This window comes from Hypanus sabinus, chromosome 3, assembly GCF_030144855.1.
Source record: "Hypanus sabinus isolate sHypSab1 chromosome 3, sHypSab1.hap1, whole genome shotgun sequence".
NCBI lineage: Eukaryota > Metazoa > Chordata > Chondrichthyes > Myliobatiformes > Dasyatidae > Hypanus > Hypanus sabinus.
Window position 1 is genome coordinate 2,529,738 of NC_082708.1, and position 17,418 is coordinate 2,547,155.

The 17,418-nt window shown below is 49.8% G+C and overlaps 1 protein-coding gene across 2 annotated transcripts in view; it reads left to right on the forward strand.

Annotated features, from left to right (window-relative positions):
- Positions 1-2,327: 2,327 nt before the first annotated feature.
- The window catches only part of smpd1 (sphingomyelin phosphodiesterase 1), a 72,534-nt gene continuing 57,443 nt past the window's right edge, over positions 2,328-17,418 (forward strand). For both annotated transcript variants that reach the window (XM_059963534.1, XM_059963533.1), the window contains exon 1: positions 2,328-2,492. In XM_059963534.1, coding sequence (XP_059819517.1) covers positions 2,346-2,492 — 147 coding nt within the window. In that variant the 5' untranslated portion in view covers positions 2,328-2,345. The remainder of the gene's footprint in view (positions 2,493-17,418) is intronic.

Sequence of the window (17,418 nt, forward strand, 5' to 3'; positions counted from 1 at the left end):
TGCTCCTGATGTGGCTCCTCTGTATTGGTGAGACCTGCCATCAATTGGGTGACCACTTCATCAAGCATCTCCGCTCTATCCGCCAAAAGTGGAACTTTCTGGAGGCAAGCATTTTAATTCCAATACCCATTCCTGTTCCATGGTCTCCTCTTGTGCCCCGATGAGGCCATCCCAAAGTGTTGGAGCAACACCTTATATACTGTCTGGGTAGCCTCCGACCTGATGGCCTGAATATCGATTTCTTTTGGCGAAAAAAAATCCCTCCCCCTCATCTCTTCTTTCCCCACTCATGCCTCTTAACTCTCCTCAACTGCCTATTTGCCCCCCCCATTCCTATGGTCCACTCTCCTCTCCTGTCAGATTCCTTCTTCCTCTCCCCTTTCCCTTTCTCATCCACCTGGCTTCACCTATCACCTTCCAGCTATCCTTCTTCCCCTCCCGCACCCTTCCCCTTTCCTTCCCAGTCCCTAAAGAGGGTCTTGACCTGAAATATTGACTGTTTATTCCTTTCCATAGATGCTGCCTGGCCTGCTGAGTTCCTCCAGCATTGTGTGCGTGTTGCTCGGATTTCCAGCATCTGCGGGATCTCTCGTGTTCCTGCTTACCATACTACCTATTTGCCTGCTCTGCCAAGATGCTGGGTTTCACATTCAGATTCATTTGCTGTTCAGCCGAATATCACACCACCGTTTGTGATCAAGCAAGTGGAAGGTGCTTGTGTGCTGGGGGCAGCCCGCACCTGTTGCCCCTCATGTGCTCAATGCTTGGCGGAATGATGGCACACCAGCAAGAAAAGCCCGTTTCTGACTCACCAACTCACAAGGACCCAGTGAAGATAAGAGGGCGATGGTCTATTTCCAAGTCAGCATGGTGTGACGAAAAACCTTTGCATCTGCTGCCCAAGGCGACGAGGCAAAGAGTCTGACAGCCTGGATGGGGAACTGCAATAAATTCCAGTACTTTGGACCGAATGTTATAACTGCAGGTCCATTGGATCTAACATCCGTGATGGGGGAATGGTAGAAATTATTCTACAGGATCTGAGCACTTGGGCAAAGTCTGTGAAAAGGAAGTCGCATTTGACAGTTTATTGGAGTTTTTCGAAGCTGTGACTGGTGGGTTTCCCCAGGGCTGAGGGCTCTTTGCGACTTGGTTAGTAAAACCCCGCCACGGACGGTCAGCGGCAAGAGGAAAGTTGGATATGGAGCTAGCAACCGTTAAAACCCAGAGCTCCAGAAAGGCCGACAGAAGCCCCAAAGACCTCACCCTTGGAGAGGAAGGGTCATCCCCAAGAATACTTGTAAAACGGAAGCCCCAGGGCCGCCAAACATCCCACCGGCCAGGGACAGGACTCGGGTGAGCTTCTGTTGGCAGCCTCTGCCCCAATGGGGAGATGGGGTGAGGACGCTCGGAGGGGCTGAAGGGTCTCGGCTTGAAACGTCGACATTTTACTCTTTTCCACAGATGCTGCTGAGTTCCTCCTGCATTTTGTGTGTTGGTTGGATTTCCAGCATCTGTTTGTCAGACCGTGGCAATGTCAATCAGACTCCAAATCTCCACTACGCTGACCCCGCCCCTCCGGCCTGTCAATCAGACTCCAAATCTCCACTACGCTGACCCCGCCCCTCCGGCCTGTCAATCAGAGCCGGCGCCCAGACCCCGCCCCTCCGGCCTGTCAATCAGACTCCAAATCTCCACTACGCTCAGACCCCGCCCCTCCGGCCTGTCAATCAGAGCCGGCGCCCAGACCCCGCCCCTCCGGCCTGTCAATCAGACTCCAAATCTCCACTACGCTCAGACCCCGCCCCTCCGGCCTGTCAATCAGACTCCAAATCTCCACTACGCTCAGACCCCGCCCCTCCGGCCTGTCAATCAGAGCCGGCGCCCAGACCCCGCCCCTCCGGCCTGTCAATCAGACTCCAAATCTCCACTACGCTCAGACCCCGCCCCTCCGGCCTGTCAATCAGAGCCGGCGCCCAGACCCCGCCCCTCCGGCCTGTCAATCAGAGCCGGGCCCAGACCCCGCCCCTCCGGCCTGTCAATCAGAGCCGGCGCCCAGACCCCGCCCCTCCGGCCTGTCAATCAGAGCTGGCGCCCAGACCCCGCCCCTCCGGCCTGTCAATCAGAGCCGGCGCCCAGTCCCCGCCCCTCCGGCCTGTCAATCAGAGCCGGCGCCCAGACCCCGCCCCTCCGGCCTGTCAATCAGAGCCGGCGCCCAGTCCCCGCCCCTCCGGCCTGTCAATCAGAGCCGGCGCCCAGTCCCCGCCCCTCCGGCCTGTCAATCAGAACCGGCGCCCAGACCCCGCCCCTCCTGCTCACAGCTCACGTGATGTGTAGCCGGTACTATGGCGCTGCGACGGCTGTTCGTTTGGTGTGTCGGGTTGGGTTTCCTCAGCCTCGGCCTGTGTCCCCTGGACGCTGCTCCCGCCCGGGCCAACATCAGCTGCTGGACTTGCAGAGCGCTCTTCACCGCCCTGGACTTCGCTTTGCAGGTGAGAGTGAGGGAGAGGGGAGGATAGAGGGCAGGGATGAAGGCTGTGCCGGATGGGATCCTGGGGTAGGTGGGGAATAATCTGGGGGTGGGGGGCAGGGTTGGGTTCCAGGGAAATGGGATGAAGGCTGTGCCGGATGGGATCCTGGGGTAGGTGGGGAATAATCTGGGGGTGGGGGGCAGGGTTGGGTTCCAGGGAAATGGGATGAAGGCTGTGCCGGATGGGATCCTGGGGTAGGTGGGGAATAATCTGGGGGTGGGGGGCAGGGTTGGGTTCCAGGGAAATGGGATGAAGGCTGTGCCGGATGGGATCCTGGGGTAGGTGGGGAATAATCTGGGGGTGGGGGGCAGGGTTGGGTTCCAGGGAAATGGGATGAAGGCTGTGCCGGATGGGATCCTGGGGTAGGTGGGGAATAATCTGGGGGTGGGGGGCAGGGTTGGGTTCCAGGGAAATGGGATGAAGGCTGTGCCGGATGGGATCCTGGGGTAGGTGGGGAATAATCTGGGGGTGGGGGGCAGGGTTGGGTTCCAGGGAAATGGGATGAAGGCTGTGCCGGATGGGATCCTGGGGTAGGTGGGGAATAATTTGGGGGTGGGGGGCAGGGTTGGGTTCCAGGGAAATGGGATGAAGGCTGTGCCGGATGGGATCCTGGGGTAGGTGGGGAATAATCTGGGGGTGGGGGGCAGGGTTGGGTTCCAGGGAAATGGGATGAAGGCTGTGCCGGATGGGATCCTGGGGTAGGTGGGGAATAATCTGGGGGTGGGGGGCAGGGTTGGGTTCCAGGGAAATGGGATGAAGGCTGTGCCGGATGGGATCCTGGGGTAGGTGGGGAATAATCTGGGGGTGGGGGGCAGGGTTGGGTTCCAGGGAAATGGGATGAAGGCTGTGCCGGATGGGATCCTGGGGTAGGTGGGGAATAATCTGGGGGTGGGGGGCAGGGTTGGGTTCCAGGGAAATGGGATGAAGGCTGTGCCGGATGGGATCCTGGGGTAGGTGGGGAATAATCTGGGGGTGGGGGGCAGGGTTGGGTTCCAGGGAAATGGGATGAAGGCTGTGCCGGATGGGATCCTGGGGTAGGTGGGGAATAATCTGGGGGTGGGGGGCAGGGTTGGGTTCCAGGGAAATGGGATGAAGGCTGTGCCGGATGGGATCCTGGGGTAGGTGGGGAATAATCTGGGGGTGGGGGGCAGGGTTGGGTTCCAGGGAAATGGGATGAAGGCTGTGCCGGATGGGATCCTGGGGTAGGTGGGGAATAATCTGGGGGTGGGGGGCAGGGTTGGGTTCCAGGGAAATGGGATGAAGGCTGTGCCGGATGGGATCCTGGGGTAGGTGGGGAATAATCTGGGGGTGGGGGGCAGGGTTGGGTTCCAGGGAAATGGGATGAAGGCTGTGCCGGATGGGATCCTGGGGTAGGTGGGGAATAATCTGGGGGTGGGGGGCAGGGTTGGGTTCCAGGGAAATGGGATGAAGGCTGTGCCGGATGGGATCCTGGGGTAGGTGGGGAATAATCTGGGGGTGGGGGGCAGGGTTGGGTTCCAGGGAAATGGGATGAAGGCTGTGCCGGATGGGATCCTGGGGTAGGTGGGGAATAATCTGGGGGTGGGGGATGAGGATAGGGAGAGGGAAGAGTGAGAGTGTGGGAGTGTAGTGATGTGGTTTAAGGTAGGGAAAAGTGCGCTGGGTTTGGTGGAGACAGATGGGTGTGTGTGAGAGGGGGTTGAGCTGGTATCAGGGTAGAGTTGTGGATGACCTGGTGGTCTCGGAGTTGATGGGAAGATCTTGGCTGGACCGGGATTGGAGGGGAGTGTGAGTTTGAGGTGGGGTTTAGATCAGGGACGAAGGGGGTGATGGTGACCTCAGAGTGGGGTGGGAGAGTATCCTGCGTTGTGAATGGTGTACATCAGCCACAGGGTTCTGGAACCACACATCCTGATCAGAGGAAGTGTGAGGAGTTTATGACAGAAGGCAGCCATCTGGCCAGTCATGACCATGTATCAGGATCAGTACCACCTCCTGTGGAATTCAATACCTAAATCTATAAAACAGATGCAGACACAGTCGACAATTTTAAATGCCAGCTCAAAAAACCTATTTATTTAACCTTGCTCTTAACTAACATTGTTGTCTTTTTATGTTTTCACTTTATCCCATTGTAAGCACTTTGAATTACATAGTTTGTGTGAAAATGCTCCATAAATAAATTATTATTGTTATTATTAAATGTGGGGAGAATTCCTGCCTCTCCTACCGTGAGACCAATGTTCCCTCTAATTGGTAATGACCAGTGTGCATAAAAATCTTGTGCTGTGCAATTTTTTGTCCAGTGACGACAATCTGTGCGCATTGAATTTGATATATAGAAGTATTAATTTTAACAGCTAGCAAAACACTGTCAATAAGAACTTTGATCTTCTCTTAGTTTGATCATTTTTGCTCTTGTTCATCTGCACCTGTAGTGGGTGATGAAGGATTTTCTCACCTGAGCTTTTGCACACCATCCATATGTGATTTGCTTGCTGAATGATGCTGTAAAATGCCAAGTTTCCAAATATCACTCCACTTCTTCTCACTTGTGAATTCTTCAGCAACTTTTGCATTACAACAATACACACGGGTAACGCCAGTTTCTGTATTGTGCATAAATATTTCTTGAAGCTGCACATTCCTGACCTCATGTGCTTTCGGTGTAGCAGTTTCTACCGTTTCATTAAGCCATTCCGCTTTAAATGAACTGGCAGTTCTTTTGTGCTTTATGCCCTTTGCTTCTTTGCAATTCCACATAACTTCAATAAAAACGGTATAAATAAGCCAGTTCTAAAATCTGCAGGCCAATCATCGCAAACTTCGTGTCGTCAACACCATCCGCATCATGTACAATTGTGAAATTTACTTAACATGTTGGTCAGATAATGTTAGGAATCAGAAAACAGCATCGTGTGACAGAATTGAAAACAGTGAATACGGGACTGAAGGTGTTGTATCTAAATGTGCACAGTATATAGAATAAGGTAAATGAACTTGCATCATTGTTGCTGATTGGCAGGTATGATGTTGTAGTTATTACTGAACCATGGCTGAAAGAAGATTATAGTTGGAGCTTAATGTCCAAGGATAGACAATGTATGGAAAGGATAGGCAGGAAGGTGGAGGGGGTGGCATTGCTCTGTTGGTAAAAATGAAATCAAATCATTAGGAAGAGGTGACGTAGGTTGGAAGGTGTTGAATCATTGTGGAGCTTCCTTACTTCCTCAACACTACTTGCCCCTCCATCTATAAAGAAATGACAGATGGAATACAGTGTCAGGAAATAGAACCATAGAACATTACAGCGCAGTAACAGGCCTTTTGGCCCTTCTTGGCTGTGCTGAACCATTTTTCTGCCTAGTCCCACTGACCTGCACCTGGACCATATCCCTCCAAACCCCTCTCATCCATATACCTGTCCAAGTTTTTCTTAAATGTTAAAAGTGAGCCTGCATTTACCACTTCATCTGGTAGCTCATTCCACACTCCCACCACTCTCTGTGTGAAGAAGCCCCCTCCCCCCATGTTCCCTTTAAACTTTTCCCCCTTCACCCTTAACCCATGTCCTCTGGTTTTTTTTCTCCCCTGGCCTCAGTGGAAAAAGCCTGCTTGCATTCACTCTATCTATACCCATCATAATTTTATACACCTCTCAAATCTCCCCTCATTCTCCTACGCTCCAGGGAATAAAGTCCTAACCTATTCAACCTTTCTCGGTAACTCAGTTTCTCAAGTCCCGGCAACATCCTTTTAAACCTTCCCTGCACTCTTTCAACCTTATTAATATCCTTCCTGTAATTTGGTGACTGTGGGAAACTTCTGTGTCCCATTGGAGTGCACACAACCGGAGGAACTGAGCAAGTCAGGCAGCAACTATGGAGAAGAGAAAGCAATCAATCCGATGAAGCTCTAGGTTCTTTTATCTTTGTGGAGCCTTTTTGATGAAACCTGCTTCTTGACTCATAGAACATTATAGCACAGTACAGATGTTGTGTTGACCTTTTAACCTACTCTTAAGATCAATCTATTTCTATCATCCATCTATCATTAAGAGTCTCTTATATGCCCCTAATGTATCTCCCTCTACCACCACCTACATGTTCCATGCACCTACTACTCTCAGGGTGAACATCTGACATCCCCACTATTCATTTCTCCAAAACACAAAAATACAACTGCAGATGATGTGGATCAAAGAATACGGACACAACGCTGGAAGAACTCAGCAGGTCAGGCAGCATCCGTGAGAAAAGAGTAGCCAACGTTTCGGGCCGAGACCCTTCATCAGGAATGGGGGGGAAGAGAGGGCTGAAGCCCAGTAAACTGGTCTTACTGAGTATTACTGGGCTTCGGCCCTCTCTTCCCCTCCATTCCTGATGAAGGGTCTCGGCCCGAAACATTGGCTACTCTTTTCTCACGGATGCTGCCTGACCTGCTGAGTTCTTCCAGCGTTGCGTACGTATTCATTTCTCCAACCTCCTTAAGGTTAGGGTTCAAAGTAAATTTATTATCAAAGTACGTATACATTATGTCACCATACACTACCCTGCAATTCATTCTCTTGCAGACATTCATAGTAGAACAAAGAAATACAAAACTACATGCAAAGACTAACAACCAATGTGCAAAAGAAGACAAGTTGTGCAGGTGTCAATACGACTGAAAGAGTGCAGAGAAAATTTACAAGGATGTTCCAGGGACTTGAGGGCCTGAGTTACAGGGAACGGTTGAATCAGTCAGGACTTTATTCCCTGGAGCATAGAAGATTGAGAGGAGGTGTTGATAGAGGTATATAAAATTATGAGCGGTATAGATCAGGTAAATGCAAGCAGGCTTTTTCCACTGAGGTTGGGTGGGTCATGGATTAAGGGTGAAACGTTGAAATGGTTAAGGGAAACATGAGGGGGAACTTCACTCAGAGGGTGGTGAGTGTGGAATGAGCTGCCAGCACAAGTGGTGCATGTAAGCTTGATCTCGACATTTAAGAGAAGTTTGGATAGGTACATGGATGGGAGGGGTATGTTCCAGGTGCAGGTCAGTGGGACGAGGCAGATAAATAGTTTGGCATGGACTAGATGGGCTGAAGGGCCTGTTTCTATGACGCTATAATAAGTAAATAAATTATGCCCCTCATTAACAATTCTCATTCTGGGGAAAAGTCAGGCTGACCACTCAAACACTGCCACATCTCAGAGATAATTCTCACACAAGATAACAGCCCATTTCTGTAATGGTCACTATCTGGTTCTGTCTTTTTGTCTTGTTTTATCTCCAGTCTGTTTACGTTGCACACATCCCTCTCTACATATAACAATTGATAAAAAAAGTTCCCGATTTTAGAACATAAGATGGGAGCATGACTGGGCCTTTTGGCCTATCAATCAGCTCTGTCATTATCCCTCTTAATTCCATTCTCCTGCCTCCTTCCTGTAACCTTTTACCCTGAGTAATCAAGAACCCATCAACCTCTGCTTTAAATATACCCAATGACTTGGCCTCCACAGCCGTCTGTGGCAGTGAATTCCACAGATTCATCAACCTCTGGCTAAAGAAATTCCTCCTCATCTCTGTTCTTAATGGACGTCACACTATTTTGAGTCTGTCCTCTTGTCCTAGACTTCCCCACTATAGGAAACATCCTCTTCACATCCACTCTATCTGTGTCCTCTGGTCCTAGACTCCCCCCACAATAGGAAACATCCTCTCCACATCCACTCTATCTGTGTCCTCTGGTCCTAGACTCCCCCCACAATAGGAAACATCCTCTCCACATCCACTCTATCTGTGTCCTCTGGTCCTAGACTCCCCCACTATAGGAAACATCCTCTCCGCATCCACTCTATCTGTGTCCTCTGGTCCTAGACTCCCCCCACAATAGGAAACATCCTCTCCACATCCACTCTATCTGTGTCCTCTGGTCCTAGACTCCCCCACTATAGGAAACATCCTCTCCGCATCCACTCTATCTGTGTCCTCTGGTCCTAGACTCCCCCCACAATAGGAAACACCCTCTCCGCATCCACTCTATCTGTGTCCTCTGGTCCTAGACTCCCCCCACAATAGGAAACATCCTCTCCACATCCACTCTATCTGTGTCCTCTGGTCCTAGACTCCCCCCACAATAGGAAACATCCTCTCCACATCCACTCTATCTGTGTCCCCTGGTCCTAGACCCCCACTATAGGAAACATCCTCTCCACATCCACTCTATCTGTGGTCCTAGACTCCCCCACTACAGGAAACATCCACTTCACATCCACTCTACCTACTTGTCCAACATTCGACAGGTTTCAATGAGATCTAACACCCCCCCCCCCCACCGCATTGTTCTAAACTCCAGCAAATATAGACCCAGAGCCATCAAATGCTTCTTGTACATTAACATTTTCATTCCCAGAATCATTCTCATGAATCTGCTCTGGTATCTCTCCAGTTTCAGCACATCCCTTTTTAGATAAGCGCCCAAAACTGCTCATGATACTTTGTGAGGCCTCACCATGCTTTATAAAGACTCAGCATCACACCCTTGCATTTGTATTCTAATCCTCTCGAGATGAATGCTAATGTTGCACATGCCTTCCTTACCATCAATTCAACCTGCACAATTTCCCCATTTTTATATTGACTGTTTACCTTCCACAGTGAGATTAGCAACAGCAGAATAGAGGTTTTGGGCTGAGTATCATACAACGGAGGAGGTACATGTTGCAGTCCAGGCTTGCACTGGGTGTGAATTTGTGATGATCTGTTTCGCTCAGAGGCCCTAGTATGCAAAAGTAACGTTCCACCCTGTGGTCACACTGTGGTCTTTCTCTGGGTTTGTGTGTCATTGTCAGTTCTGCTAACCTCTCGTGATCAGCATTCTGTCAGTAACATAGAACATAGACCAGTACAGCACAGCAACCGTCCATTCCAATTTAATTAGTAATCAAACGACTAACTAAGCTAATCTCTTCTGCCTACAAAATGTCCACATCCTTTCATATTCCCCACATTCATGTTCCTATTTAAACGTCTCTTAAAAGACCACAATGTATCTGCCTCTACCCCCGCCCCAGGCAGCGCATTCCAGGCACCCACAACTTGCTGTGTATTTTTAAAAAAACAAACTAACAAACAAGCAAACTTAGACGTACAAAAAGGCTGGATGAACTCAGCAGGTCGGGCAGCATCCGTTGAAAGAAACCCTAACCCTAACCCAAACTTGCCCCTCATATCTGCTTTGAAATTACACTCTTCCATTTTAAATACGTCTCCGGTGTTAGAGTTTTTAACCCTGGGGAAAAGATATTATCTGTCCGCTCTATCTGTGCCTCTCATTATCTTCTAAACCTCTATCAGATCTCACCTTGGCTTCTGGCGTTGCAGAGAAAACAACCCAAGTTTGCCCAATCTCACGTTGTAACACACGCCCTCTGATCCAAGCAGCATCCTGGTAGATCTCTTCAGCACCCTCTCCAAAGCTTCAACAGCCTTCCTTTAACGGGGTGGCCAAAACCATACGCAATACTCCAGATACAGCCAAACTGGAGTTTTATAAAGCTGCAACACAACTTCCTGACTTTTGAACTCAATGCCTTGACTAATAAAGGCAAAGATGCCATATGCCTTCTTAACCACCCGATCAACCTGTGTGGCCACTTTCAGGGAGGCATGAACTCGGACAGGGTTCTCTGCTCATCTTTGCATTTGACTCACTTCACATTTGGCAGGTTAAACTCCATTTGCTATTACTCTGCCCATTACTGCCTCTGTGATATCCATTCTTGTCTACTGCCTTCAATTCTGTAGCTTTAGAGCCCAGGCATACTCTTGGTTCTGCTTGTTTTGATCTCCTGGTGTGTCTAAACAACAGCCAAGGCAAGGCACAGCAGCTTTCAGTCAGTTTAGCAGCACCTCTGTCCCTTCACACTCATCTACTCCAAGACCTCCATATGCACTCAGTGGCCACGGAGACTATGTTCTTTACTGCTGTAGCCCATCCACGTCAAGGTTCAGCTTGTTGTGCACTCAGAGATGCTCTTCTGCACACCACTGTTGTAATGTGTGGTTACTGTCAGTTTGAACCAGTCTGCTCTCATCTCTCATTAGCAAAGCAGTTTCGCCAACGGAACTGCTGCTCACTGGATGTGTTTTTGTTTTTTGCACCATTCTCTGTAAACTTTGGAGACTGTTGTGTGTGAAAATCCCAGGAGATCAGCAGTTTCTGAGATACTGAAACCTGTCTGTCACTGACGGTCATTCCCATGGTTGATCAGTTACTTAGATCCCCATTCTGATGTTTGTTCTGAACAATAACTGAACTCCAGACCGTGTCTGCATGCGTTTCTGCATTGAATTGCTGCCACATGATTGGCTGATTTGATATTTATATTAGCAAGCGGGTGTACCTGATAAAGGGGCCACAGTGTATCAGTGAAGCTTAAGAGAGTCAGGGGACAGAGTTGAGTACAGTTGGTCTTACGAGGGAAAAGGTGCTTGGCAAGCTGAAAAGTCTGAACGGAGACAGGTCACCTGCTCCACTGGGATTACACCCCAGGATTCTGAAAGAGGTGGCTGAAAAGATTGTGGAGGGATTAGTAATGATCTTTAAAGAATCAATAGCTTCCGGAATAGCTCCAGAGGACTGGAAAATTACAAATGTCACTCCGCTCTTTAAGAAGGGAGGGAGGCAGAAGAAAGAAAATTATAGGCCAGTTAGCCTTACCTCAGTAGTTGGGAAAGTGAATAAATACTTATTCAGTCCGTCCGCCATTTCCTTGCGCCCTTACAGATATATATGTCTGTAAAAAGAAATTTTGGTATCCTTTTTGATATTATAGGCTAACTATATTCCATCTTTTCCTGATGACATTTTTAGGTGCCTTCTGTTGGTTTTTAAAAGCTTCCCATTCCGCTAGCCTCTGCTATTTTTGCTCTGCTGTATACCTTCTCTCCTTGCATTTATGTTGACTTTGACTTCCCTTGTCAACCGCTGTTGCGTTATTCTGCCTTTAGAATACTGCTACTTCAGGATGTGTCTGTCCTGTGCAGTTGCTCCCCAAAACTTCAGCCATTGCTGCTGTACCACCAAGACCTGCTAGTGTCCCCTTCAATCAACCTTGGTCAGTTCTTCTCTCATGCCACTGTAATTTCCTTTACTCCACTGTAATACTGATTCATCTGACGAGCTTCCCCTTCTCCAATTGCAGGGTGAATTCTGACGTGATTGGCTCCTGAGGGCTCCTTTAACTTAAACTCCCTAATCAAATCTGGTTCATTACACGGCATCCAATCCAGAATAGCTGATCCCGTAGTGGTCTCAAACACAGGCTCCTCTAAAAAGACATCTCGTAGGCATTCCACAAATTCCCTCTCTTGGGATCCAGCACCAACCTGAATTTCCCAACCTACCTGCATGTTGAAATTCCCAGTGACTATTGTAACATTGTCCTTTCAACATGCCTGTTGTATTTTGTATGCCACATCCTGCTACTATTCAGGGCCTGTATATATCTTTCATCAGGGTCTTCTTACCCTTGCAGTTTCTTAGCTCTACCCACAGGGATTTTATATTTTCCGATCCTATGTCACCTCCTTGTCAGGATTTGAATTTATTTTTTACCAGCAGAGCCATCCCATCCTCTCTGCCTACTTGACAATCAAAGGATTCTGATGAGTTACAGATAAGCGCAGAGAAGTGGCGATGGATTTTAATCTGGACACGTGTGAAGTGTTGCTTTTTGGGAGAAAGTAGACCCTTGATAGTACTGAGGTCCAGGTCTCGTGACTGCACAAATGGAGAAGTTGGCATGATCATTGGTAGAGTTAGTAGAGCACAAGTGGAATATTGCTGCAGCTCTGGTCACCGTATTATAGGATGTCAAGGGTGCAGAAGTTCACCTTGGATTAGAGGGTATGAGCTATAACAAGAGGTCGGACAAAGTTGGGTTTCTCTCCTAGAGTATTGGAAGCTGAGGAAAGATCTGATGGAAATTTATCAGATTGAGAGGCAAAGACAGAATAGACAGACCGTATCTTTTTCCCGGGGTTGAAATGTCTGATACCACATGGCATGCTTTAAGGTTTATTTATGTAGAGATACGGCACAGTAACAGGCCCTTCTGCCCAACGAGCCCACACCACGCAATTACACTCACGTGACCAATTAACCTGCTGACTTGTTCTTCTTTGGACTGCGGGAGGAAACCCACACACTCACGTGCAAACTCCTTACAGACGGTAGTGGGAATTGAACCTGTGCTGCCATGCTGTAAAGCATTATGCTAACCCCTAGTCCATCGTGTCACCTCATGGTAGAGTGGTGGGTGGTAGATTTTTCAATATATAAAGAGTAATAGGGGCGAGTAGATATCAGACTGCTCTTTAAGAAGGGAGGGAGGCAGAAGAAAGGAAATTATAGGCCAGTTAGTCTGACCTCAGAGGTTGGGAAATGCTGAAGTCAATTGTTAAAGATGAGGTTTCGAGGTACTTGAAGGCACATGATAAAATAAGCTGTAGTCAGTGTGGTTTTCTCAAGGGAAAACCTTGCCTGATAGATCTGTTAAAATTATTTGAAGAAATAACAAGTGGGATAGACAAAGGAGAATTGGTGGATGTTGTGTACTTGTATTCTCAGAAGCCTTAGACAAGGTGCCACACATGAGGCTGTTTAACAAGATAAGAGCCCATAGTATGACAGGAAAGATTCCAGCACGGATAGAGCATTGGCTGATTGACACGAGGCAGGGGAGTCTAGGAGCAGAGAGCACAGCCTCAGAATAGATGGATATCCTTTTAGAACAGAGATGAGGAGGAATTTCTTTAGCTAGAGGGTGGTGAATCTGTGGAATTCATTGCCACAGACGTCTGTGGAGGCCAAGTCAGTGGGTACTATATATTTAAAGTGGAGGTTGATAGGTTCTTGATTGGTTAGGGTGTCAAAGGTTTCAGGGTGAGGGCAGGAAAGGGTTAAGTGACAAAAAAAAAGACATGATGGAATGGTGGAGCAGACTTGATGGGCTGAATGGTCTAATTCTGCTCCAATGTCTTATGGTCTCAATAAGATGTGAAAGAAGGTATGTGGATGACACACACAAGGTGGACGTTAAATGTCAGTGCTGCCACAGTAGCGTAGCGGTTCTGTCGCGGCGCAGTTACAGCCCGGGACTTCTGCAGTTCAAAGTTCACTTCCAGCTCGTTCTGTGGGCAGTGTGATCATTCTCCCGGTGAGCTAGGTGGTCCGTTTGCCTCCCACAGTCCAAAAGTATGCTGGTTAGAAGGTGAATTGGTGATTGTATATTGTCCTGTAAATATGTTGGCTTTAAGCAAGTGTGACAGAGCGCAGTGGCTCTTTGAACTGGAAGGGCTTGTTTCACGCTGTCTCTTTAAAAATGAAATAAATAAAAGAAATTGACATCAAGATTGGTATGGCATCGCTGGCTGAATGGACACACCAGTGCTGTACTCTGTTTTGTGACGGGCCACCCCGGGTTCAATACCCTGTCCAGTGCTGTACTCTGTTTTGAGACGGGCTGTACCGGGTTCAATACCCTGTCCAGTGCTGTACTCTGTTTTGTGACGGGCCACCCCGGGTTCAATACCCTGTCCAGTGCTGTACTCTGTTTTGTGACGGGCCACCCCGGGTTCAATACCCTGTCCAGTGCTGTACTCTGTTTTGTGACGGGCCGTACCGGGTTCAATACCCTGTCCAGTGCTGTACTCTGTTTTGAGACGGGCCGTACCGGGTTCAATACCCTGTCCAGTGCTGTACTCTGTTTTGAGACGGGCCGTACCGGGTTCAATACCCTGTCCAGTGCTGTACTCTGTTTTGAGACGGGCCGTACCGGGTTCAATACCCTGTCCAGTGCTGTACTCTGTTCTGTGACGGGCCGTACCGGGTTCAGTACCCTGTCCAGTGCTGTACTCTGTTTTGTGACGGGCCATCCCGGGTTCAATACCCTGTCCAGTGCTGTACTCTGTTTTGAGACGGGCCACCCCGGGTTCAATACCCTGTCCAGTGCTGTACTCTGTTTTGAGACGGGCCGTACAGTGTTGAATACCCTGTCCAGTGCTGTACTCTGTTTTGAGACGGGCCGTACAGTGTTCAATACCCTGTCCAGTGCTGTACTCTGTTTTGAGACGGGCCATCCCGGGTTCAATACCCTGTCCAGTGCTGTACTCTGTTTTGAGACGGGCCATCCCGGGTTCAATACACTGTCCAGTGCTGTACCCTGTTTTGTGATGGGCCGTACAGTGTTCAATACCCTGTCCAGTGCTGTACTCTGTTTTGAGACGGGCCATCCTGGGTTCAATACCCTGTCCAGTGCTGTACTCTGTTTTGTGACGGGCCGTACCGGGTTCAATACCCTGTCCAGTGCTGTACTCTGTTTTGTGACGGGACATCCCGGGTTCAATACCCTGTCCAGTGCTGTACTCTGTTTTGTGACGGGCCACCCCGGGTTCAATACCCTGTCCAGTGCTGTACTCTGTTTTGTGACGGGCCATCCCGGGTTCAATACCCTGTCCAGTGCTGTACTCTGTTTTGAGACGGGCCGTACAGTGTTGAATACCCTGTCCAGTGCTGTACTCTGTTTTGAGACGGGCCGTACAGTGTTCAATACCCTGTCCAGTGCTGTACTCTGTTTTGAGACGGGCCATCCCGGGTTCAATACACTGTCCAGTGCTGTACTCTGTTTTGAGACGGGCCATCCTGGGATCAATACCCTGTCCAGTGCTGTACTCTGTTTTGAGACGGGCCGTACAGTGTTCAATACCCTGTCCAGTGCTGTACTCTGTTTTGTGACGGGACATCCCGGGTTCAATACCCTGTCCAGTGCTGTACTCTGTTTTGATACGGGCCGTACAGTGTTCAATACCCTGTCCAGTGCTGTACTCTGTTTTGAGACGGGCCATCCTGGGTTCAATACCCTGTCCAGTGCTGTACTCTGTTTTGTGACGGGACATCCCGGGTTCAATACCCTGTCCAGTGCTGTACTCTGTTTTGAGACGGGCCATCCTGGGTTCAATACCCTGTCCAGTGCTGTACTCTGTTTTGAGACGGGCCGTACAGTGTTCAATACCCTGTCCAGTGCTGTACTCTGTTTTGTGACGGGACATCCCGGGTTCAATACCCTGTCCAGTGCTGTACTCTGTTTTGAGACGGGCCATCCCGGGTTCAATACCCTGTCCAGTGCTGTACTCTGTTCTGTGACGGGCCGTACCGGGTTCAATACCCTGTCCAGTGCTGTACTCTGTTCTGTGACGGGCCGTACCGGGTTCAATACCCTGTCCAGTGCTGTACTCTGTTCTGTGACGGGCTGTACAGTGTTCAATACCCTGTCCAGTGCTGTACTCTGTTTTGTGACGGGCCATCCCGGGCTCAATACCCTGTCCAGTGCTGTACTCTGTTCTGTGACGGGCCGTACCGGGTTCAATACCCTGTCCAGTGCTGTACTCTGTTTTGTGACGGGCCGTACCGGGTTCAATACCCTGTCCAGTGCTGTACTCTGTTTTGTGACGGGCCACCCCGGGTTCAATACCCTGTCCAGTGCTGTACTCTGTTTTGTGACGGGCCGTACAGTGTTCAATACCCTGTCCAGTGCTGTACTCTGTTTTGAGACGGGCCATCCCGGGTTCAATACCCTGTCCAGTGCTGTACTCTGTTTTGTGACGGGCCGTACCGGGTTCAATACCCTGTCCAGTGCTGTACTCTGTTTTGAGACGGGCCGTACCGGGTTCAATACCCTGTCCAGTGCTGTACTCTGTTTTGTGACGGGCCATCCCGGGTTCAATACCCTGTCCAGTGCTGTACTCTGTTTTGTGAAGGGCCGTACCGGGTTCAATACCCTGTCCAGTGCTGTACTCTGTTTTGAGACGGGCCGTACCGGGTTCAATACCCTGTCCAGTGCTGTACTCTGTTTTGTGATGGGCCATCCCGGGTTCAATACCCTGTCCAGTGCTGTACTCTGTTCTGTGACGGGCCGTACCGGGTTCAATACCCTGTCCAGTGCTGTACTCTGTTCTGTGACGGGCCGTACCGGGTTCAATACCCTGTCCAGTGCTGTACTCTGTTCTGTGACGGGCCGTACCGGGTTCAATACCCTGTCCAGTGCTGTACTCTGTTTTGTGACGGGACATCCCGGGTTCAATACCCTGTCCAGTGCTGTACTCTGTTTTGTGACGGGACATCCCGTGTTCAATACCCTGTCCAGTGCTGTACTCTGTTTTGTGACGGGCCACCCCGGGTTCAATACCCTGTCCAGTGCTGTACTCTGTTTTGTGACGGGCCATCCCGGGTTCAATACCCTGTCCAGTGCTGTACTCTGTTTTGTGACGGGCCACCCCGGGTTCAATACCCTGTCCAGTGCTGTACTCTGTTCTGTGACGGGCCGTACCGGGTTCAATACCCTGTCCAGTGCTGTACTCTGTTTTGTGACGGGCCGTACCGGGTTCAATACCCTGTCCAGTGCTGTACTCTGTTTTGTGACGGGCCATCCCGGGTTCAATACCCTGTCCAGTGCTGTACTCTGTTCTGTGACGGGCCGTACCGGGTTCAATACCCTGTCCAGTGCTGTACTCTGTTTTGTGACGGGCCGTACCGGGTTCAATACCCTGTCCAGTGCTGTACTCTGTTTTGTGACGGGCCGTACCGGGTTCAATACCCTGTCCAGTGCTGTACTCTGTTTTGTGACGGGCCACCCCGGGTTCAATACCCTGTCCAGTGCTGTACTCTGTTTTGTGACGGGCCGTACCGGGTTCAATACCCTGTCCAGTGCTGTACTCTGTTTTGAGACGGGCCGTACAGTGTTCAATACCCTGTCCAGTGCTGTACTCTGTTCTGTGACGGGCCGTACCGGGTTCAATACCCTGTCCAGTGCTGTACTCTGTTTTGTGACGGGCCGTACCGGGTTCAATACCCTGT